At 32.4% G+C, this 26,212-nt stretch overlaps 1 protein-coding gene across 1 annotated transcript; it reads left to right on the forward strand.

Moving 5' to 3' along the window:
* The first annotated feature begins 23,654 nt into the window (after positions 1-23,654).
* On the forward strand, positions 23,655-25,489 carry LOC132744970 (uncharacterized protein K02A2.6-like). The gene has a single exon (XM_060733790.1). The coding sequence runs from the start codon at positions 23,970-23,972 to the stop codon at positions 25,095-25,097; it is 1,128 nt and encodes a 375-aa protein (XP_060589773.1). The 5' UTR covers positions 23,655-23,969; the 3' UTR covers positions 25,098-25,489.
* Positions 25,490-26,212: the final 723 nt, after the last annotated feature.

Below are 26,212 nucleotides of genomic sequence, written 5' to 3' on the forward strand. Positions count from 1 at the left end.
ATGTCAGGTATCACTGCCCAATCTTTGCTGTTTTTACCTACATAAAACCCAAAGCTAAGTCTTTTGATAGAACTGTGTGGCTCTATGAGAAAGGCAACTATGACTTGCTGCGTAGCAAGATGAATCTAGTTAACTGGGACGAACTTCAAGATGATGATATTGACACCTTTGTTGAGAATATTACAAACACTATCATAAACATATCAAAACTTTGTATTCCAAACAAAAATGTAAAAATCAAGCCTAATGACCCTCCGTGGATGAACAATCAAATAAAAACAAAAATAAGACAACGTAAGCGCGCCTACAGAAAAGCAAAAATTTCTCAAAGTCAACATCATTGGTTAAAATTTCGGAAACTCAGAAATGAAGCAGTTCAGCTAGTCAAAGACAGCAAATCTCGTTACTTTCTTTCATTGTCTGACAATCTTAAATCAACTTCCATATCATCAAAAGATTGGTGGAAAATCCTCAAATCCTTTATATCATATTCAACAAAAAAAGGTATTCCTTCTCTTATTGATCCAATTACTAATTCCATTGTATCTGAAGAACCTGAAAAGGCTAATCTACTAAACACTTTTTTCAAGAACCAGACAATGGTTGACGACTCTAACAGGGATCCCCCCAGACCCTCAGACATAGACAATCAACAGACCTTGGAAACGATTTATATATCTCCTTCTGAAATTGAGGATGTACTGAAATCTTTAAAAACCGATAAAGCATCTGGACCTGACACTATCAGTTATCGAGTTTTATATGAGGCCTACCAACAACTTTCTCATCCCTTTCACCAGCTCTTTAACTTCTCACTACGATCCAAGAAAATGCCGACATCCTGGAAGTTGTCAAATGTCTGTGCTGTATATAAGAAAGGCGATCCTGCTGTTGTAAACAATTATAGACCTATATCTTTACTCAACACTATTGAAAAAGTATTTGAACGAGTAGTCTTTAAACATATCTTTAACTTTTACAGAGACATTTCATTCTTCACTCCATCTCAGTCGGGATTCTTGCCAGGTGACTCAACTGTAAACCAACTTGCGTATCTTTACAATAATTTTTGCAAGGCTTTAGATGATGGCCTGGAGGTGAGGGTCGTATTTTTTGATATTAGTAAAGCATTTGATAAAGTTTGGCACCAAGGTTTGTTAGTGAAACTTCATGAATCTGGAATTCGTGGAAATGTACACCAATGGCTTTCTGATTACTTAACAAATCGTAGACAACAAGTTGTTCTTCCTGGTACCATGTCGGACTGTGTTACAATTGCATCTGGAGTCCCCCAAGGATCAATACTTGGGCCTCTTCTATTTCTTGTTTATATCAACGATATTGTTCAAGATATTGGTTCCAACATCAATCTTTTTGCAGATGACACTAGTCTCCATCTGATAGTTGAAACACCTTCTGAAACACATGATACAATGCAGAATGACATACAAAAGATTTGTCTTTGGGCTGATAAATGGCTAGTTAACTTTAATCCATCTAAATCCGAGTCAATGATTATATCAAGAAGAATTAATAAACCACATCACACACCTTTCTCCATGTATGGCCAACAAATCCCTCAAGTTTCTGATCACAAACATCTAGGAGTGTTTTTTTCTGATGATTGCTCTTGGCATTCCCATATCAATTATATAAAAGAAAAGGCATGGAATAGAATAAACATAATGCGTAAACTTAAATTCAAACTAGACCGAAAGTCTCTAGAAATCATATATACATCCTTCATTCGTCCTATTATTGAATATGCTGATATAATATGGGACAATTGTACATCCTACGAAAAACAAGAATTAGACAAAATTCAAAATGAAGCAGCACGTATTGTGACGGGTGCAACAAAGCTGATATCGTTAGCTGATTTATACAATGATGTAAATTGGGAATCACTTTCTGACAGAAGAAGGAAGCATAAGCTTATTCAACTTTACAAAATGAAAAATTGTCTCACTCCATCCTATCTATCGTCTATTGTACCAGATCTTGTTGGCCTGAATACTACATATAACTTACGTAATTCTCAAAATATCGATACAATTCGTACAAGAACAACTCTATACTATAACTCCTTTCTACCAACGGCACTTCGTGAATGGAATTCCTTACCGATTGAAACCCGTCAGCTACAGTCATTGAATTCTTTCAAAAGCTCTTTGAACGAAGACAAAACTAAAACTCCCCGACACTTCTATTATGGAGATAGACGGTCACAAATTCTTCATACCAGACTTAGAACGAAATGCAGCTCTCTTAATCACCACTTGTTCTTAAAAAATATAGTATCATCTCCTTTATGTAGTTGTGGCCTAATTGAAGACAACCACCACTTCTTCTTTACTTGCAAGAATTATACACAAATAAGAAATGCACTTTTTCAAACTTTGACTCCAATATGTTCCATTGATCTTCGAACCCTTCTATATGGAGATCCGTCAAATGATTATCAAACAAACACATGGATATTAGATGCAGTATTTGAATTTATAAATAGCAGCGGACGTTTCCACTAGATGTATTTTATACTACCAACATTTAATATACTGCAATATCTCCAATTTGACCTCTGTTCGTTAGTCTGGTCTTTCCAATATTTTTTGTCTTCTTTTGATATATATTTAATATACACATAATATTTTTCTGGTTAGCTTAAAATAGTTAATTTCTAGACATTTGCTAAATTTGCTTTAAGTGCCAGTCTAAATAAAAAAATACTTATTTTTGTCTGTTTTCTTTTGCTTAGTACTCATCTGAAAATTGTCTTATTAAGTTGCATTCCTAATTTCTTTTTCTTTTTTTTTTTCATTGTTTATGTTTAAACTAAATCTTGCAATATTCTTACTTAATAATTTAAATGAAATAGCTATCCTGCCATATATGTTTGTGTAAATATCATTTGTTATCTAGGGAGAGGAACTATATAAGTTTTCTTTCGTTCTAATCCCTTTCAATTTATGTAACAATTATTCACATATAAAATGTAATATATGTAAAATATTGAAATAAATATGTTTAAACTAAACAGGACGTTTCGGCCCCAAACCAAATCGGCCCCAGTCGAAAAATCGGCCCCTGGACGTTTCGGCCCTTTTCCGTGAGACGTTTCGGCCCCACTATAGTATATTGCTTGATTGATTAACAACAATTTATTTAATAACAATTAAACAATTATGACACTTTAATTCTTTAAATGATTATTTATTATCTTTTGATCTCTTGAACCATTTAGATGTACGTTAATGTTTTTAAAGGTGTAACAAACAATAAAGGCAGGTTACTTAATTTATAAAACAAACCACTAAAACTTCTGGATTAAGAAAGTTAATTACAATTATTACTTAGATAACATTATCTTTTGATCTTAATTAAACTATATGTAATTTTTTTCAAGGTGTAACTAATTAACTGTTTATAGCTTTATGCTAATTGGCGGTAAGTAGTATCAGAGAAAACTTCAAAAGATATGAAAAACGGTTTGCTATAATCTCATGATAATATTTTTTAATTATTATTGCTATTAGATAATGATAGATGCTAGATGTTATATACATGTTTTCGAAAATATTGTAGATCAATTTGTAAATGATGAAAAGAGTACTGATGAAAGTATTAACGCTCTTACTGAAATAATTCAAGAAATTTGTTTTGAAAATTTTGGTAAAACATTCATTTTAAAGCCATGTAGTAAAAATTTTGTAAGAAAAGTTCCTTGGTTTAATGAAGAATGTAAGAAGGCAAAAGCTGATTTTTATAACAAAAAACGTATATTTGATGCTGATAAGAATGAAGTGAACAGACGTATATTTTTAGAAAGCAGAAATGCTTTTTGTAAGGTGAAAAGGATAAGTAAATATAAATATAATAATTCAGAAAAATTTAGAATTAATGAAATGAGCAGAAAAAACCCAAGAAATTTTTGGAAGTTCATAAATAAATACAAGAAAAATAAATCACCAGAAAATAACTTATCTGCAGATGATTTTTTGCGTCATTTTTCAAACCTATCTTGTAATTCTGAAAGTGAGTCCGAGCATATCACTGATAATGGTTCAAGTATTAATATACATGAACTTGATAAACCTTTTGATGAAAATGAAATTCTGAAAACTATTTCAAGTTTGACAAGAAATAAGAGTAGTGGCATAGATAATGTGGTACCGGATTTTTTCATCGATGCTAAGCATTTTATTTCACCCTTTCTTGTTAAATTGTTTAATAAGATTTTTGAAAGTGGAATTTATCCTGAATCTTGGACTAAAGGCACCATAGTTCCAATATATAAGAAAGGAGATCCTACGAACCCCAGTAATTATAGGGGAATTACCTTGATAAACTCGATGGCTAAATTGTTTTCACTATGTTTGAGAAATAGACTGAATAAATGGTGTGAAAATGAAAATGTTTTAAATGATATACAATTTGGTTTTAGAGATAAACGTAGTACTGTAGATTGTGTTTTTATTCTTCATAGTATTATTCAAAAGGTTTTTTGTAACAAAAATAAACTTTACTGTGCTTTTATAGATTACGAGAAATGTTTTGACACTATTACCCGTGATTCATTGTGGACAAAGTTAGTAGAAATTGGTGTAAGTTGTAAATTTGTAAATATTGTTAAATCACTATATGAGAGAGTCACGTCATGTGTTAAAATATCATCTACATCTAAATTGTCTGATTTTTTTGAAATGTCACTGGGTTTAAAGCAAGGGGAACCACTCTCACCATTGCTTTTTATACTGTTTGTTAATGATGTTAGTGATTCACTAGATTTTAATAATTTGTCAGATAGTGACTTACAGCAACTTTCAGTATATCTTTTGCTTTTTGCCGATGATATAGCGGTTTTTACAACGGACAAACACAGTTTACAATCCCAATTAGATAGTATATACATGTATTCAGTCAGATGGAAATTAAAAATTAATGTGAGTAAGACAAAAATATGTGTATTTGAAAAAAGAAAACAAAGACATGATTTTGAATGGTTTATTAATAATGAAAAAATTGAAGAAGTTGACAGTTTTTGTTATTTAGGCATTAAACTTGTTAAAACAGGAAATCTTCGTTTTGCTGTTAAGGCCCTATGTGACCAGGCGCTTAAAGCCATGAATAGTTTATTATCTCTTTTTAAAAAGATTAGCATTGATTTAAAGACCAAACTAGTATTATTTGATAGACTTATAGTTCCCATTTTATTGTATGGTTCAGAACTTTGGGGAATATACAATTATAAAGAGATTGACAAGTTACATATTAGGTTTTGTAAAATTATCCTGGGTGTTAGAAAACAAACTACAAATGCTGCTGTACTAGGAGAACTCGGGAGATTCCCGTTATCTATTATAAGTATTGAACGTTCCTTTAAATATTGGATTAAACTTAAGAACAATAATAATAATTCTGTTTTGTGTGACATTTTTATACAACAATGTACACTATCACAATTAAATGTTAATAATTGGGTGTTTAGAATTAAACAAACTCTTGACAATCTAGGTCTTTCACATATATTTGATATATTTAATCCTAATTTGAATTATTTTTCTATTATACATTGTGTGTGTGTTGAGTTTATTTACCCTCGCCACCGGTTAAAAACCATATGGGCGAGCATATGCTTCATTTATTAAAGGGAAAACACTTTATTTAGTTAATATCTGCATATGTGACTAGTGAGTACAATATTTCCTGCCCCAACAATGCAAAATAATTGCACTGAATGGGGCTGGAAAACGGTGGGATTACATCCCACACTAAGATTAAAAAGCTGTATTTAAAATTTAAACTTAAATTAAAAAGTGGGGAAGACGCTTATACGCGGACGTCTTCTATATAGGGAACAAAAAAACCCCCTAATAATTATGTTTAATGATAGCTTCGTTTATTGCAAATCATATTTATAATGTTAAAACAAATATTAAAAGGGGGGAAGACGCTTATACGCGTACGCCTTCTATAACAGACCAACACAGTTAGATTTGTATATCTTAGTTTTTTATAAACTTTATTTAGCACATGAGAAGGTTTATAAGTATAAACCTTAGCAACACGCCCGAGAACATAGTTTTTTACAAATGGCCATCATTTAATAATTTACTTTTCGTAGGGAGAACAGTGCAGAAACGATTTTGACAGATAGCGCCGAACCACGTTTAGTAGGTAAATTTTGATTGGCCGAAAAATGGTGTGATTTGTATGGCTAATTAGGGATAAGATATGATTGGTTGATAGTAAACAGATTTCATTGGCGCATTTACTATCCGATTTTGGAGCTTAGCTCGAAGAATTTTGTGGTCTAGACCACGTGGTCTCTGTATTGACATTTCTGCACCGTCTCCCATATAATGCTAAAAATAGTAACAACGGTGTCTGTTGGAGACCAACCACGACACCGCTGTTTAAATATTTAAATACAAGGAGGGGAATAGTACTGATACAATTGGTACATGATCTTATAAGAATAACAATGATATTCAGTAATTATATTGTTATTCTAGACTCTCTATAGACCTATACAAAAAGAATATAGAGAGATAGAAAAATTAAACCCTAAAATGGCTATTAATAACTTGCTTAGTTACCTACAATGTGATGAGTACTGCCTTTTAGAGAAGAAAAAAGCTGCCTCATACTTGTTCTACTCAATGAATTAACGTATGCTCCATTTTTGTCATTGAGTAGATCACAGTATAAACTGTTTTATAAAATATTTGTTTATATGGGTACAATCTGATATGGAGTCTTTGCTAACATTAAGGTTGTCTTTAAGAAAAAAAGAACAGCATTGTAGTCCATAGGGACTTGTTATGCTAGTTTTGAAATAGAATAGGACATCCTTAATGTGATGAAGTCCTCTTATTAACATATAAAAGAAGACTTCATACTTGATTGAGCCCTATATAGCCTTTGCTCCATATTATTGAATAGGGCTCAATTTTAACATATAGTATGTTATAGATTGTACCCTATATAAGAATGAATAAAAATTAAGAAGATATATGATATATTATATATTTACAAACAGACCAGCTGTTTATTATTTACAAGGGATAAAAATATAGATAAGAGGTATAAAATGGAGTCTTTATGTAACATTGTAGGTATCATGTAGCCACAACCCAATTTTGATTGATCATGTTCCAGGGACAATAAAAATAGGTGATAGTGTACAGTCAGTATTTAAGAAATATGTATTAAAATGTATTAAAAATGTAAATAAATAAGCAATATATAGTTGTCTCACCGTTTAACGGCCACTTTTTAGGACCACTTTTAAAATTTAATTACATGTAATAAAAGAAACAATAGATTATTTACAATAAAAAGTGTCTGACCTGTACACTATTACAACTTTTAAAAAATTTATATTTAATGGAGCTCATAGCTATTATCACAAGAATAGAACAAAATAAAACAATAAAGTAATGATGGCAACACCCATTGGCAGGTAATTGGAAAATTTATACACCTATATGGATATACCATATTCTACATTAATAAAACTGGCTCTCTTGGAGCCAAATGATAATTAGTTGAAAATAGAACAATACCAATTAAAGCTATTCATGGAGGAAATATGTACCCAAGGAAGGACATACCACAAATTACCTTAAAATAGTACCATTAAAATAGGTATTAAACTAATACCAAATTACCAACATACTTATGTGTATTTATACTATATGGAAACAGTTGAATATTTAATTAGGACAGCATTGGGTCAAGTTTCCCTGAGGTACGGCCTGTCCACACGCTCAGTTCAGCCCGCCCCATATCTGTCCCTATCAAAATCTAATTGAAATATTTTATTTTACATTTAAATTCTACTCTGGCACCCAGGTTGGTAAAAGATGTAAACAGATTTCAGTATTTTCATGTACAATGTTGGTTTCCCCTCTGACAGGTTATATTTTTTATGTTTCTATGTATATAATTTCATTTATTACAGTAATTGGGGACACTTTGCCATTTATTTCTTTAAAATTCATTTGTATTACATTTCATATGTTCCTTAATAGTTGAACTAAGTATGATTATAGAGTAAAACCAATAATAACCCAAAAATTCAAGTATTGGGAGGACAACTCCTACTTGTACCAGAAATTTACCTTTTCTAGCTATAATTCTTATTTTCCTCCTATCCTATTATCAAATATTATCTTAAACTTGTTAAAATTACATATTTATATCCTATATAGATCATATTATAACCATTTGATCTTATTATGGCCATTATTAATTATATCAAGCAGCAAATTGAGAAAATATACTTCATTAATCCAAGTTTGAGTTGCTTCCCTTGTACTATTATCTGAAATTTAGTGATTTAAGTATTAAGTTTATGTGTCATAGGTAATTGGCCATATCTTCTTTAAAATTTAATGGATTTTGATGGAATTTTCTTTATTATCTCATTAAAAGATTGCTCTTAATTATTATAGTGATGTGGCATTTGTAAATAGAGAACTTTACTTTTTGGGGGAGTTTAAGTTGGTGAAATTTTATTGTTTATTGTTAAATTGACTATTTACCACATATTAAATATGCTGTATAGGGAAACAACCATAACTTTTTTAATAAACCACATAAAATAATGAAAATTCTTTTAATTAGACACTTAATGGTGTTAGTTAATTATAATTAATTAATAGTTTGAATATTTCAATTGTATTTGGGTTTAATTTTTGGTTTTACTGGGTCATATTATGTCAATAAATAGAGATTTCACTGATTATCCTAAATATCTCTATTATGAGTAATATACTGTCATAGATGCTAATTAAGCATTTTTTTTTTTTCTAAACTAGCTTATAATCAAGTTTAAATCTAATGGTTTGAGTTACCAATTAGCCATTAGTAGAAATTGGATACTTATTTAATATATTTGATGTTATCAAAACTATAAATTCATAACAAAGACCGGTATCGGGGGACTGAGTATGCAAACTGGGTCCCATTAACACCTAATAATAAATTAAATTGATTTATACAAATAATGCAGTCTTTATATTATTGTCAGAGGGGATGGAAGGTGGGATTTTACATTAAAGGCCAATCATGACTTCATATGTGAATATGACTGCTGGGATCAAGGTCACAGTTGTATTTGAATAAAAATTAACATTAAAGGCCCATCACTACTATAATTAGTGATATGGGTTATTATTTGTTTAAATTTTGTCTGTTAGACAACAGTTAAGAATGAATAACTCTAAAGCTTTAAAAATATGTACTGAATATTTCTTTGGTGGGTTTAGAATATTTTGTGTGCTATATCCCAAACCTACAGCACCAAGTGCCGACCGCAGTTCATATCTATGGTCCCTGAACTGGTCGCACTCATGCAATAGGTGGGATATATTATATCTCACTCCACATTGGGCACAATTGGGGCTCATTTTCTTGATATATTGATATATTGACCAGAATCCACAAAAGTTTCCTCGACTGGGATTCGAACTCGAGACCTCTCACTCACTAAGCGAGCGCGCTACCACTGTACCACGGAGAAGTGATATATTATACAAAGACGATTGCGTGACCAGTATATTCAAGAATGGAGTTCAAGTTTGAATACCTCGCGCAAATTAGAATATTATGCAAAATTTAAAAATATGTTAGAATTTGAACCTTATCTTAATAATATTGTCAACGATATTTCTAGAATCCAGTTAACTAGATTCCGTTTGTCTTCGCATAATCTTGCAATTGAAACTGGTAGATTTAATAATATAGAGAGAAATGAAAGATTGTGTTTATTTTGTAATCAGAAACAGATTGAATCTGAATATCATTTTTTATTGATTTGTCCAAAATATAATAATATCAGAAAAGATTTACTTCCAAAATATTATACATCTTGGCCTTCACTTAATAAATTTGTTGCATTAATGAATAACAATAATAAAACTATTCAAGTAAAATTAGCAACTTATATTAAAGAGGCGTTTAAAGTAAGAACATTGGCTATTGAGCTAAATGAATTTTTACAGACAAACAGTGCTTAATTGTAAATTTATTTTCATTGTATTGTAATGTTTATATGTTATGTGTTTGATTAATCATATGCATTTGAATTATTATTGTACATTTATATGTTATTTTGTCTTGGCCATATTATATAATTATTTACTTGTAAATGGCCAAAGGCATATTTATGCCGATTGCTAAATAAAGATTGAATTGATTGATTGATTGTTATAAAACTGATTGAAAAACTGAAATCAAATTATAAATGCTATCTACATGCCACAGTCTCCCAGAGTGACGAACTATTTATAGCGGGGAAATTTGAACATTGTCACCCAGCTGACAGCAGCCTAACGAAGAAAGTTAAATTACGGAAAAATGTAAGTACCAAGTGTATGCCAAAATATTTATATTATAGTAATGCGCAAATGGAAAGATATTTATTTATTTATATTATAGATATAAACCAAATATATGTATTCATTTCCTGTGCATTTATACTAATTTTAACTTTACAGCAATGTGGCAGGCCGTCAAGGACGTTTTCCCAAACGTTTCCATAAAAGGGTGCATCTTTCATTGGTCGCAGGCAGTTATGAGGAAAGTAGGAAACATTGGGCTGAAGCAGACGTACGAGGGAAAACAGGCCATACATTGGTATATTAAGAGATTACTGGCATTACCGTTCCTGCCAGCTGAACACATCGAGATAGCTTTTAATAAGCTGAAGACCTTAGCTTCCACGACAGAACTTAAAGAACTGATTGAGTACATCGAGAACCAATGGCCGTAGAATTAATGGAAAGGCTGGTAGAGGGAATGTCCAGATGTATGTACTTATTCCCCTTTTGTACGCGGAAAGTGAACTGGTATCCATTCAAGCACAACAAGTCAGTGAACACTTACTTACAAGGTACAGACGTCCCAAGTATCGAAAGCTGCATGAAAAACTAGAGAAGCTTTGGGAAGCATATGACACACGGGAGTTGATAACCTCCGATTTCCTGACAGAGGTTGCTAAAGTGTATATGTAAATGATAGAAGTATGCTCATGTACTGTGCTCATGTACTGAAAAGGAAAGCTATAGACACTATACTATAGACTAAGACTAAGACTTTATTAGTTCTACTTGATTTGTTATTGTTTTCATTTTGTATATATCTAGTGTAAATATTATCTATGTATATATGTTGTAAATAATTGTTTGTTTGTGTTTTATATTTTTTCAAATAAAGTTTATGTTCTGTTCTGTTTGTATTAATAAAATATTATCTATATATGTTGTAAATAATTGTTTGTTTGTGTTTTATATTTTTTCAAATAAAGTTTATGTTCTGTTCTGTTTGTATTAATAAAATATTATCTATATATGTTGTAAATAATTGTTTGTTTGTGTTTTATATTTTTTCAAATAAAGTTTATGTTCTGTTCTGTTTGTATTAATAAAATATTATCTATATATGTTGTAAATAATTGTTTGTTTGTGTATTATATTTTTTCAAATAAAGTTTATGTTCTGTTCTGTTTGTATTAATAAAATATTATCTATATATGTTGTAAATAATTGTTTGTTTGTGTATTATATTTTTTCAAATAAAGTTTAATTAGCTCCTGGCCCTCTTGATTAAAATGATTAAATATTTATCACTTGGAATAGAGAAATATTACTGTTTCATGTATATGACCATATATAGGCATGTTAACGTTATATTTTGATCACTAGTTGGGCATTTTTTCATGGTGGGAAGTCATCAATTTTCAACGGAGTCAAAATACACAGACAGGCTTCCTGGCTGTATGTAGTGGATTATCACTTTCAGTTCCAAAAGAATAAAGGCTTAAACCTTCACAACTTTTCTGGAATGTAACCCAGGTTAAATTAATGTAGACTTGGTCTCTTAATGGCCTTTAACATACAAAGGGCTAAACCTCTAAAACTTTTTTGACTTGGTCTCTTAATGACCTTCAAACAATGAACAACACACAATAAATTTTGTTTGGCCTATAGCATACACAGCTACTCAACTAGGGCATTTTATTAAACATGATACAACAATTTTATTTCAAATGAAATACTCTTGTATCAGAAGTAGTTAAGTGATATAAAGATTTTTAAACCCATTTCAGATCTAAAAGCGTTTTCTTTAATAATTTCAAGTTAAACAATTTTATATCCCAATTAACTCATATCAACCCATTTAAATGTAATAAATTTTGATCCCATATCTATCTTCCACATGCATTGTTTATGATGAGTTTGTACAACCATTATTATCTAAAGAACTTTAGATTTCTAACCATTATATAATATATATGTAGCTTCAAGATTACAGTGATCAAGGAGTTGGTAAAATGACAGGGACATAGTTATAAATGTCAAAATCTTACATCAAAGTCTCTATAAAATAATATCATTAGTATACAGTGACTTTATTCTGGTTCAGTTAACTGGCCAAAGATATTTAATGTATTGGCCATAATTAAGACAGGCATCAATATGAATGTCTGAGGACAAGTAATAAAATCAATAAGAAATCTTCGATTTATGTCAATTTTATTTACTTTCAACACTGTTTATACATTCTCATACTAAATTTTCTAGTTTTATATGTGATTAATGTATAATAATGACAGGAATTACAACACAACCTCCGAAGAACAATCACCTCTTTACAACAGTATCATTTCTTTCCCAAAGTAAAACTTCACAATATTTAATATCTGTATAGCAGCAACCAAAAATTTATGTCTCCAAAAGGGTGGTTGCTATATAGAGGCTGTTATGTACCGGTACTTACAATTTATATATACAAAATATCTTATACACCTATATATAAACATTTTTTACAGTAAGAACATCTATAGCACAAAATTTACCTGCAGGAAATATGTCTATTTAATATTCAATGCTATCGGGACATGTTTCTGTGCAGTTAAACTTGATTTTGAATAATAAATATTAACAGAATGTTTCATACCCATTCAATTTTGTTATCAATTATTCTGATAACACAATTCTGGGAAGTACAGGTATAAACATCAAAAATAAACAAAAGCAATCAGTGATCACATGACTTTGTTTCACCTGCTGAGAACCAATTAAGCATATTTATGAAAGGGTGATAATGGAAAGATTGTTACCTAAATGCCATTAACATTTCCCAAAACACTTTTTTATGCAAGGGCCATAACTCAGCCAGCCATAAATCATTGAACAAGAAAACCTATTAAGTATGCAAGTACTTGAGGTACCATTCAATCCTATAAAGTTTCAATCAAACTGCATCAGTAGAATATGAGAAGTAGCCCGGACAAATCTTTAAAAGGTAAAAATAATTAAAGGGCCATAACTCTGACAAAAATGAATGAACTGAAAATGCTTATGATATGTACAACTTAACTTGGCCGTAAAGTTAAGTTGAAATTGCACCAATTGTTTTCGAGTAGTAGTCCAGACAAGTTTTGTGACAGACGACGGAGAAGTGATCCCTATATGTCACCTTTACTCTGTAGTAGATGACACAAAAAACATATTTATATTTCAAATTAACTGAATAATTAGAATACTATGAACATAAATAAAAGCCGAACAAACAATCAACACAAGATAAGTTTTTAGGTTTTATTTAATGATGATAACCGACGTTTTGACTCTCACATTAAATATTAGCCTCACCAGGTTTCAAAACCAATCAAAATGCTTCATTTTTGTATTGTTCCCTTTACTAATTTAGGAAGCCAAGAAGCCAATATAATAATGAATGTTCCATTTATAGTCTTTCATAGTTGATGGTCAGTACCAATCATAAACAATGTCTATATGGGTTCTATTATTACTTTTTTGGCACACTATACAAGGAACAACAAGCTTTATTTCCCAGACAGCTACCATACTTAATGTCACAGTATCAATTCACATGGAAAACCTTAATCAAATCTTGATAACACCTTGTCCAGCAAAAATCAGACCTGTAAAATGAAATGATATTTTATTATTCATAGTGAAAACTGTCCTTGGAGAAACAATTCTTACAACCTGAAGAAAACTTTTTTTTCCATAGAAGTCTAGTCTTTCTTACTTATGGTGCTACACAAAGAGCTAATCACAAAATAGAGGGGAAAAAATCATACTCTAAATATATTATCGACATTCATGCTTTTTCAAAAGAATTTTTTCTATTCAAACATGATTTCTAACACAGACTAAGACTTTGACGGCATTGATTTATTTGTAAAACATAAATATACTGTATGTTAAGAATGCATTAAAATATGTCAAGTTAAGAAAGAAACATTGATGACATATAATGCCCTTTGACATCAATAAATAAAGTGATGTCAAGTAAATTACCTCATTATCATCTAAATCTAATTTTAAAGGGACTCCACTGAGGTTTAAAAGCCTAAAAACATAACATTTGAATATCTTACATAAATGAGCTGGGGCACTTTAAACAGAAATGCAAAGAAAGTTAAGAAATATACTATGAAATAAATTGAAAACTGTATTTTAATGATTTTCTTAGCCGGTTTGAGTGAAAAGCGTTTATACGCTTTTCATTTTGGGTCATTTCTTTTACAATTTGAATAATTATTCTGGAAAAATGAAGTGCGCGAATGATTTGAAATTTTGCGAAGAGTATTGGTCTAAACCTACATCAAATGATACATTTATCTGGAAAAAATATTTTCAGTCCCCATCATGTCAAAATACCTCAGTGGAGTCCCTTTAATAATTCATCATCTATAACAAAATTGTAATGGAAATAAATATAAATTCTGTTATCATATGGAAACGCACTTTCTTGCATATCAAAACTGGTGTTTCTCTTAGTTTTACCCATGCCAGAAATTTTTTAGGGGGGGTATATGCCAGCTAGATGAGCCGCATGCTATACAATGACATGCTAATTTGTGTTATGAATAGTTATAATTTCATATGCTGTTGCAAGAAAATAGATAATAGTTTAATGACATAAATTTCCATGGAAAATTGATTTATCAAGGTAAAGAATTTAAAATATGATTGAATATGGTAGAATATGCAAGAAAAAATATCTGACATGTTTGCAGTTCCGATTGGGATTTCCGTCCCCCGGGAACCAGCCCATGGGTGGTCACTCGGCAAGCCTCATCACTGCCTATAATGTGCGGTTCCCCTTGGGACCAATATTCCGATCGGAAATGCAACATAATTGACAGATATTATTAGTCCATAGTACAGATGCTTTGTAATTTATCACTCAAACATAGGGCCTTTGTCATTTCTGTAAAATCAGGACTAAAACTGTGCCATATTGATTAGAATTCTTTAAAGCATTAACATATGCAAAAGCACAAGGATGCATTTAAAAGCATAAAAATATGTATGTGTCTGTGTGTGTGTGGGGGGGGGGTCATGGGTGTGCAGGGGCGTTAAATTCAGTCAAACCAACACTGTTAAAGTATATAGTAACTTTTTTGTTGGCATCTTATTTTTACTTTTGATCTGAAACATATTTCAGATCATGCACACACATAAGTTTCTAAAAATCATCAATTATGCGTGCAAAATCACCCTAAATTAGAAAAAAACACTTTTTTGAGCTCAAAATTATACTTAGAATTGCTAAAAAAAAATTTTGATTTAATTCTAGAATATTTCTTCATGAACTTTATATTATTTCCATTTCACTTGCCAAACTGACATTTTTAAGAATTTCAATTTAAAAGATTTTAGGACTTTGGACCCCTATGGACATACATGTATTTTAAGTTTACTGGAGAATGAAAACATTAGGCTCATATCCTTGCATTATTTCAGACTAAAAGGGACACCTGACCTCTGATGCCCTCCCTGCATTACAAACTGGTACCTGAATAGAACCGTCAATCTGTAATGTAGCTGGATAGCTTCTTCACATGAAAGAATGTGAGTGAGACGGGCAAGTGGTTTAATCACTCAGTCACAGAAGCCCCCTTTCTTGGCTAATGTATTTGAGGAACTTCTATATAAAAGGCAACTGTGGAATTCCAAACCATTCCTTTGTGATCTAGAAATAGAAGATAATGAACGAGTGTAGGTTCAATAATGAATTTATTGAACGAGTTTAATAAATAAGTATACAAGTCTATGGCATTATCTTATTCAATGAGTGAATCTACACAAATATAATATCCAGGGGGCATGGCCAAGTGGTTAACGATTCAGATTTAAGTAATCTTATGGTCGCTAGCTGTGTAGGTTCAAACCCTGTCAGGGGCAAGTTATTGTTTCCTTGAGCAAGAAACTTCATACTCATTGCTCAGTACTAGTTGGTTCCAGGAATGGGTTTGAAAATGTGTTTACAAGCTTATAGCTTCCAACACAATTAACGATAATAAATTCTGTATAAACCAAATATAATATTCTACTTTAATATAAAAAAGAACCTTTTAAAATAAAAATGAACCACTTTTTTATTGACATGCTTACAGTTCAATGCTTACATTTAGCACATCTTTACACTATGTTTGTATAACAGAACTGATGTCACATTAAAATATATATGCCGGGCCATGCATTACCATTTTTATGGAGTGCTGTAAAAACTGTACGGATATGTGATAAATCAGCATAATATAGATTTATGATTAGTTTTTAGATATATACACAGTTTCTTTAAAGAAATAATCATAATTTTTCACAATTAGGTTCACATTCTGACCTCCAATATTTTACTATATTTTTAAAAAGGTTTTTCACAAATCTATGCTCCAGTAAAATACAAATGAAGAATTTCTATCCTATTAAATCAGAATAGGAAAACTGTTGATATAAATCATTCTTATTTATAAGAATATCAAGTTTCAAAGTTTATTTTGATTAGATGATGCAAAGTTTTTAAAAATAATGGAATTTTGTCAAAATTAATGAAGAAAAATGTGTCCTTGAAATTTAAATCAATCCATCTTTTGAAACCAAATTTCATATGTAATTTAGGTTAAACATAATTCAAAAACACTCGATAGGGACCAAACAATGTTGATTATTTGAACTAACCCTGTGTACAATTCCTCAAACATTCTAGTACTGGTGTCAAATATATTTATTTTTTTTCAGCTCTAGTTTTAACACATTTTTTTTGTCTTATCTAGGTGGTTGATCCACCTGACATTGTTTCCTGGACAAATAACCAGTAGTTACCAGTTTCTCCACAAGTGACCAACTACTAATCCCACATGATTTCTAAATAAACAGTGCCAGATAAATGACCATATTGAAACAATATCCAAGATCAACAGTCACAGAAAATATGTGGAGGATGAACCCACTGACACCAAGTCCCTCAGGAAATCAAAGCACTGAATGTACTGATGGGGAGGCTATGACAGAATGTTTCAGACTTATAGTTTCTTTTCTTTTTGCTTAAAATGTGCTGTTATTTCAATTATTACCAAAATAAGAAGATATGCACATTGTGTCATTTATCCTTACTGTTGTGTTCAACCATTCATATATATATGGTTCATATGATTGACTATTCATTTTGTTAATATTCCAGAACATTTCATTGAGGTCTACATTCGGACTGCTAATCCTGCAAATTTTGAAAAACCTAAACTGTCAATAATAAATGATATACCAGAAAGTATGACGACTGTTCATTATAAGATAACAATAACATTTTACAACTGACTGTTCCTTATCAAAATATTCTAGGACTGTTCATCATAAATACTTTGTCATTTTATTATCATTGAATGATAATAACAACTGCAAGTTATGCAACATTTTTATTGAACATAAAAATTATACATATTTACATGTACCATAATTGAGATCAATAAGATACTGTCTTGTGATGAGTATTAATATTCATGCTCTACGGACAGAAAGTTGTCTTCTCCCGAAGCAAATCTCGAATAAAATCACGTTTCAGAAAATTATTCCCATTTCATTGCTCGTCGCTGACTTTGACGGCTTCGGATATTTATTAAAACTAAATATTTCTTGAAAAAATACATATCTGCAAAGCTTATTCAAAATTGAATCAACCTAAGTGAAAATTGATCAGGAAGTTATCTCTTTTTTACCAACTTATGGTAGTTAATAGATAGATTCTACATGTATTTTTAAACCTCACTAGCTTGAAATATAACCGCGGAAAATCTATTGTTAACGTGCGGTTATTACGTAGGGTTTTCCCTGTCGACCATTTCCCGCAAATAGATGAGAACATCGAAGCGTCAGTGCTATGAATGGTGTGATAAATAGCGTGTTTTGGAAGTTTTTGTTGAAACTTCTCCAAATCCCTCCAGAGGCGTGCACGTCGCGGAGAAGGCACACGGCAGGTCAAGGTCAAGTCATCTCAAGTACCAGAGGTGATTGGTTGACCTGTCGTGACTTACTCTGGAGGTTTGGCGCTAATGAATGCCGTTTTTGTTGTCGTCAGTCACGAAGTTGATGCCTTGAAAGTATTGGCGTCTCCGTAAATTTACCACCAACGAACGAAGAATGGGCTACCAGGAAGATTCGGCTTGAAAAAGACGTCCCCGATGCTATAATCTCGGACATATGGTTATTCCGGCCCGAGTATAAATAAACTTAAAACACACACACTTTTGTTGAAAACAAAACAAAAAAACAACAACACATTTTCTGCAGTATTTTTTCAAATGTTGTAAAATGAATACGAAATTCCTCTTATGCCGCCGATTATTTTTAGAACACAAACATATAAGTTGTTTTATTTGATTTATTCAAATAAACATTAATCACTTCAGCGCGCGCAAATATCGTTTTCAAATTAAAGTTTCGTAAGATATGTTGATGAATTCCCGATGCTCGACTGTAAGACATTCGTATATATATGCGTTTTTTGTTGTTGTTTTTTTTAAGCTTCTTATTCTTTAATATTTTTTATGTATCTCATAATCTGTATTGAAAATTTGAATTTTATTACACATGGAATATCAAATTATGATGCGTTGCCCTAGAATTGAATAAGCTTTCTAATTACACAATACGGGGTCATTCATTTGATTGAAGACTGATCTTTGCGTCTTTCTCTGAAATAGTTATTTCCTTGTTAAAACATATTTGACCACATATTTCTGTCATTTCTGTTCACTTTACAGCTATATGATATAGCAGTTTATGAGCGTTTTCCGCGTACAGTCTCCTAGGGTGTACTAATAAGTTAGTTTTCCTTAGTTATCACGCAAGCCTGATCCATGTCTCTGATGTAAGCGACAATTTACCATTATTTGTCTTTAAAAAATATTAAGGACTATTAATGGTTTATATCAACAAAAGAACATGCATGATATTGAGGCTACGGTGTTGCAACGTTCTAGTTAATGACCCGTCATAAACAGTTGGTCGCTGCGTAGTAATTGGAAAATTGTTATCAAAAATAATAAAGAATATTTGCCACCTAATTAAAGCATTTACTTATAAATTTTCATTTATGCTTTTTGTTAAAAAAATATTGATAAAGTTATTATGTAGAAGGGTTTTCATACCAGAACTATTTATTACAGACGTATGTATGCCTAAACCTGATTACCGCGGCAGTATGACGTCACGGAGTAGTGATTTTAACAAAAATCAAGAATTTTTCAGATAATTATTATCTTTACAAATTGCAGATATGAAATTAAAGAATGAAAATATTTTCATATTGTAAATTTCTGTGATGAGTGATGAGTCAGCTTAGAAAAAATCAAGGTACTATTTTTTGACCTGATTACCGCGGCAGTAAGATTTGACGGATAGTTATTAACATTGGGTCGGCATAGCCTCCCCAAAAAGTATTACAACCTCGAGGCCAGGGTTGCTAAAAAAAAGATCTCTCTAATGAGTAGTCAGGGGACAAGATTTTAAACATGGTCATGAACTTTTAAAAGCAGTTTATTAACTTGCCTTTCTAAAGAGAATCAGATACATTTACAGCTAATCCTTGCTAACACATAACATCCACTTTAAAAACCATGGTCAGACCTACAATTGGAAAAGAAATGTTACAACTTATGTAGCAACAATTTTTAAGGTTGTTATTTCTTACGAGGCATACCTGTAGCTGTTAGGTGTATAATATTTAAAAACTAAACTTACTTACAGAATAATAATACAAAAATGCTTGTAAAATGTTATTTTTTGAAAATCCATATATAAATTTATCTCTATTAAATGGATGCAGACACGATTACATAATTTAAATCACTTTAAAGATTCAAATTTCAGAAAGTTTAAACATTGTTAGATAAACCAGTAGTTTACTGGGTTTTTGTTTGTTTGTTTGATTTAAAGTCATATCAAAACTATAAAGTTTATAACTATGGCAATATTCCAGTTTTACAGCATAAGACCTTGGGTGCCTCTTCCCGTCTTATTTCAGGCACAAGCAGGTACCCGGGTAGAACCATCAACAGTCCATATGCAAACTTGATAGCTTCCTCACAGAGTCTTTGATGATTTAAAACCCACAGTGGTAATGGGCAAGTGATATTAAATTGGCAGCCTAATAATCACTTCACACATCATGAAGATGGAAGACAAACCAATTACTGAACATAAAAAATGTTTAGTTTTTAACATGTAAAATAACACAAATACAAGATTTATTTCTCCCCCTCTGCTTTTACCATGGCCTGGGACATGCTAGTAGTTAAAACTGCACACATTTAGGTATATTGTGTAGCATGATGAGTAAACTGTAACATGATACTCTAGGTGCGTACAGCTCCTTTATAATAGAGAGTTCCCTAGATCTTAATATACTACCATCGCGGACACTGATATGTAAACACATGTATCATATAATATAGTTTAGATAATAAACATAGTTAGAGCACATATATATTTATGTCGTTCATAAACCCATGACATAACATGGTGTCAGAACTGGAAAGATAATAATTCTTAAAGACGGAATATTTTAAATAGTTTAATTATAATTCCTAAGGAAAGAATATTATATTAAAAGGAAAATCATTCCTAATGACGGAATATTAATAAATGTGCTAAACATTCTTTAAAAAAAAGGACAGACATAAACTATAATTCCTTCTTGTTGGAATATTACATTAACATTTCCTTAAGTGCTGGAATATTATAAAAAAAAAATGAATTTAAGTGGTATCCCGCAACCTCAAATGGACTGGACATCAACCAATCTTGTAGAAGAATTCGCAAAATTTCAAGAGCACTGTGAATTAGTATTTAAAGGACCCTTGAAAGAGCAAGAGGAAGATGTCCATGTTACAATGCTATTGCTTTATATGGGTGCCAAGGGAAGAGAAATATATAGAGCCGCCAATTTATCTAATGCAGATAGAAAAGAAACAAAAAAGATCTTCCAAAGAGTCCGAGAACACATCGCTCCCATAATTAACCCAGTATTTAGCCGCTATCAATTCAATAATATCACACAAGGCGAAAAAACTATGGAACAATTCATCACAATAATAAAAAACAAGGCTGCAGAGTGTGATTTTGGAACAATGAAAGATGACATGATCAGAGATAGAATTATATTTGGTGTGTCATCCACGAAATTGAGAGAAAGGCTTTTGCAAGTAGGGAAAGATCTGAAATTAGACAAGGCAACAAAACTGTGCCAAGAATTTGAATATGCTGCATCTCAAATAAAAATGTTCAATAACGTCCAAGAAAGTGCTCCGGTACATGCAGTATCAAGACCGAAGGGACGGATGCCTAGCCGTTCATCGGGCATCCAAGGTCGTCCGTCACGGAACCCTTCATCGATGAATCCAGGTCGATATAAAGAAACATCAAGCAATCCAGGTCGCATTGGGGAACGTTCACACAGTACAAAATGTAACAGGTGTGGAAATCAACATACTGACAAGCAGCGTTGTCCAGCAAAAGGCACACAATGTAACAATTGTAAAAAATGGAATCACTGGAGCAATGTTTGTAAATCTAGAACAGTGAATGAAATTTCAAATTTAAGTTCAGAATTATACATTGACTGTGTAGAAAATGTGGACAGTCTTGACTGTGTAACAGTAAAAAATGGACAGATGTTTACAGAAATATTAATTGGAAATAGTAAAAAGGCTGTGCAAATGAAGTTAGACACTGGCTCTCAGGTAAACATTTTGCCATTATCTACCTTTCAAGGTTTAGGAATCAAGGCACCACTTGAAAAGCCCACATCTAAATTGACCGCCTACAATGGCAATTCCTTGCATAGCAAAGGGCAAATCACTCTCCCTTGTTCTCATGCTGTTTCAGGTCAAGCAAAAAATGTCACGTTTCATGTCGTAGACACGAAATCCCCACCACTATTAGGTTGCGAGTCGTGCTTGGGCTTTAAGCTCATAGAATTCGCTCATTCTGTACAAAATGATTATAATCATAGAAACAAAGAGGCATTTCTTACTAAAGGGTCCCTTTTGACGGATTATGCCCACGTTTTTGATGGCATAGGGTTACTCCCTGGGGAATGTAACATTCATGTTGACTCAAATGCTACACCAGTTGTTCATCCTCCCCGTAGGATTGCAGTTGCTTTACAAGATAAAGTGAAACAGGAACTTACACGAATGGAAAAAATGGGGGTAATTGCTAAGATTTCAACACCCACTGAATGGTGTAATAATTTAGTTGTTACTGAAAAAAGTAATGGCGATATACGTCTTTGTTTAGACCCTCGTTCGCTTAATAGTGCAATTAAGCGTACACCCTACCCGCTCAAAACACTTGATGACGTATTACATAAGTTTGGTAATGCAAAGTATTTCACTAAATTGGACTTAACTAGTGCTTACTGGTCAATACAATTATCTGAAGAGTCGTCATATTTGACTGCATTTAACAGTCCATTGGGGGTCTTCAGGTATCTTCGATGTCCATACGGATTAAACGTATCAGGTGATTTTTTGGTTCGCGCCCTTGAAGAGGCACTGATAGGTCTCGAAGGGGTAGCTACAATTGTTGATGATATTTGTGTATGGGGTTCCACGAGGGAAAGTCATGACCGAAATTTAGTAGCTGTCCTTGAACGTGCTTTGAACAAAGGCATTCGTTTCAATTCCAGAAAGTTGGAAGTAGGTCTCACCGAGATTAGTTATTTTGGTCACGTGTTAACTGCAGAAGGCTTAAAGGCCGATCCCGCCAAAATTGAGGCCATTAAGGATATGAGACCACCCACATCAAAAAGTGAACTACAGGTGGTATTAGGCATGGTTAATTATCTCAGTCGTTATGTCTCTGACAATTTATCAGAGATTACCGCTCCTATGAGAGAGTTATTGCATAAGGACACTATATTCACGTGGCAAAAGCCTCAAAGTGATTCCTTTGAAAAAATGAAAGAAGTCATTTGTAAGGACACATGTTTAGCTTATTATGACCCAAACAAATCCTTGACATTGCAAGTTGATTCTTCTTCCAAATCTTTAGGGGCAGTAATCCTTCAGGAAAAACGTCCCATAGCATTTGCGTCCCGTAGCTTAACTGAATCACAGAGGAATATGGGTCAAATTTCTAAAGAATTATTATCTATTGTCTTTGGATTTACGAAATTTCATCAGTACTGCTATGGCCGTGATGTCACTGTAGAAAATGACCATCTCCCTATACAGGGATTGCTGAAAAAGCCTATGCATTCAATACCTGCTAGGTTGCAGCGTTTAGTCTTGAAATTAACTCCATATAGGTTTCAGTTTCGTCACATGTCCGGTAAGAAAATCCCATTAGCAGATGGACTTAGCAGAAACGCCAGTCCGGAAACAAGCCCAGAACTTAATGAGGGTATTGAGGCACACGTTTGCATGGTTATCTCATCTTTACCCGTGTCAGATAGAAAACTTGAGGAAATCAGGTTACAAACAAAACAAGATGAACAATTATGTACATTACAACAAACAATAAAGTTTGGTTGGCCTAAGTACAAAAAGGCTTGTCATCAGATAATTGCTGCCTTTTGGAACTATAGGGATGAGTTATCTGAGGTTAATGGTTTAATAATGAAAGGAGAAAAAAATCGTTATGCCCAGGTCACTCAGATCTGAAATGTTAAAGGTGCTGCATTCCAGTCATCTGGGTGCGCAAAAATGTCTTAGTAGAGCAAGGTCAATAATGTTTTGGCCGGGAATTTCAAATGATATAATTGAAATGGTAAATCAATGTCAGATTTGTCTGGAATACAGGTCATCGCAACAGAAGGAGCCATTAATCAGCTCTGAAATCCCAGACTATCCGTTTCAAATTGCAGGGTGTGACTTGTTCTCACTTAATGAGAAAAATTTCATGGTCATGTCCGATTACTATTCTAGGTATCCCATAGTTCATGAACTTTCGAACATAAAAAGTTCAACTGTTATTTCCCACATGAAAGATATCATGTCACATTGGGGCATATGTGAGAAAATAGTCACTGATGGGGGTCCATGTTTTTCTAGTCAAGAATTTGAGGAGTTTTCAAGGTCATGGGATTTTGTACATGTAAAATGTAGTCCATATCATAACCAAACAAATGGTTTGGCTGAGGCGATGGTTAAAGTTGCCAAACGTATACTTAAAAAGGCAAAAGATGATAATTCTGATCCGAGAATAGGATTTTTAGAATATCGTTCTACTCCTCTCGCTGATATAGGAAATTTCAGTCCAGCGCAGTTAGTCCAATCACGACAACTTCGTTCTATCCTTCCCACTGTAAGGGAAAACCTTATACCACAAGTACCGCCCCCTGATGTTGTCAAACAAAAAATCGCAGAATCCAAGGTCAAATCTAAGCATTACTATGATAAAAATGCTAAACCTCTGTCTCCCTTAAATGTTGGAGATTCCGCTAGAATTCAACGTCTAGACAAGTCCTGGAGTCCCGCTGTTGTAATAAAAAATCACAGCGATAGGTCCTATATTGTTGAAACAGAAAACGGACAACAATATCGCAGAAATCGTAAAGATTTGTTGAAATCTAAAGAATCGCCTTTATTGACACATGGTGCTTTGAATTCTGGCCTTGAAATGTCAGTTAATGACAGAATGATTAACGTAGGGTCAGAGCGTACCGATAGCAATAAACAGCCTGTGGTTTTGAATCCTCCGGATAATGCTAATTATTTCACTCGCGCAGGCAGAAAGGTGAAGCCACGTGCTGTAACAGACTTGTAAATAGACAGTGATTGTTTGTAATGAAGAAATTTACAGTATTAATCATGATTAGTACATGTTGTAAACGACTCATGATAATGAACATTTATTAACTATATGTTACTGTAATCATCATCTAATATAAAGTCTTTCTTTCTTGAATTTATTTAAGCGTTATTCAAATAATCTATGCGGTTATACTTATGATAAAATTATGTTTAAATATAACAGTAATTTTGTAAAAGATGGAAGATGTAGCATGATGAGTAAACTGTAACATGATACTCTAGGTGCGTACAGCTCCTTTATAATAGAGAGTTCCCTAGATCTTAATATACTACCATCGCGGACACTGATATGTAAACACATGTATCATATAATATAGTTTAGATAATAAACATAGTTAGAGCACATATATATTTATGTCGTTCATAAACCCATGACATAACATATTGTTTTACTAGTTCTACCAGTTATTAATGCAATAGTATTATGTACTGTTTAAAATTTTCTAAATAACTTCAAATCTGAACATTTGTCTAAATCACAGGACATTTAATAATCCCCATTAAAACAATATGAATCTGGGAGTATGCTGTTTTAAAACTAGGCAGCATTAGGAGAAGTGTAGGGATTGTCAAACATTTGATTGAAGCTCTGTCAGTTACTGTACATGGTAAGGTTTAGATAGTCACACGTTTTTGGTTTTGCTACACTTCTCCCCCCATTCAAGGGCCTAAGAGCTTCTATATCAAATGTCCCTGTCTGACCAATAACCGGAGAAAGTTTTTGGCCTAAGGTTGGGCCTTAAGGTTATTCATGTAGTTAAAGTCAATTGGTCAAAAAAGCTTGTCCAATCAGTAATTAGGGAAAGCCATGGCCTAGTTGCAGACTGGTAATGACTAGTAGGTCATTGATATCAAGGTAGAGTCAAAGGTCAATGTCATCACAAATTAAAGGCTATTCAGGAACAATTTGGCCAAGTAAGTTAGACAAGATGGGGATGTTTGTCTTGACTAGTAGGTCATTGATATCAAGGTAGAGTCAAAGGTCAATGTCATCACAAAGGCTATTCAGGAACAATTTGGCCATTTGGCCAAGCAAGTTAGACAAGATGGAGAGGTTTGACATGACTA

This window comes from Ruditapes philippinarum, unplaced genomic scaffold (genome assembly GCF_026571515.1).
Source record: "Ruditapes philippinarum isolate M1 unplaced genomic scaffold, ASM2657151v2 ctg610_1_1_1_1, whole genome shotgun sequence".
NCBI lineage: Eukaryota > Metazoa > Mollusca > Bivalvia > Venerida > Veneridae > Ruditapes > Ruditapes philippinarum.

Coding starts and splice junctions, on each gene's coding strand:
- LOC132744970 (XM_060733790.1), top strand. CDS start 23,970: ATGCCCAGGTCACTCAGATCTGAAATGTTAAAGGTGCTGCATTCCAGT.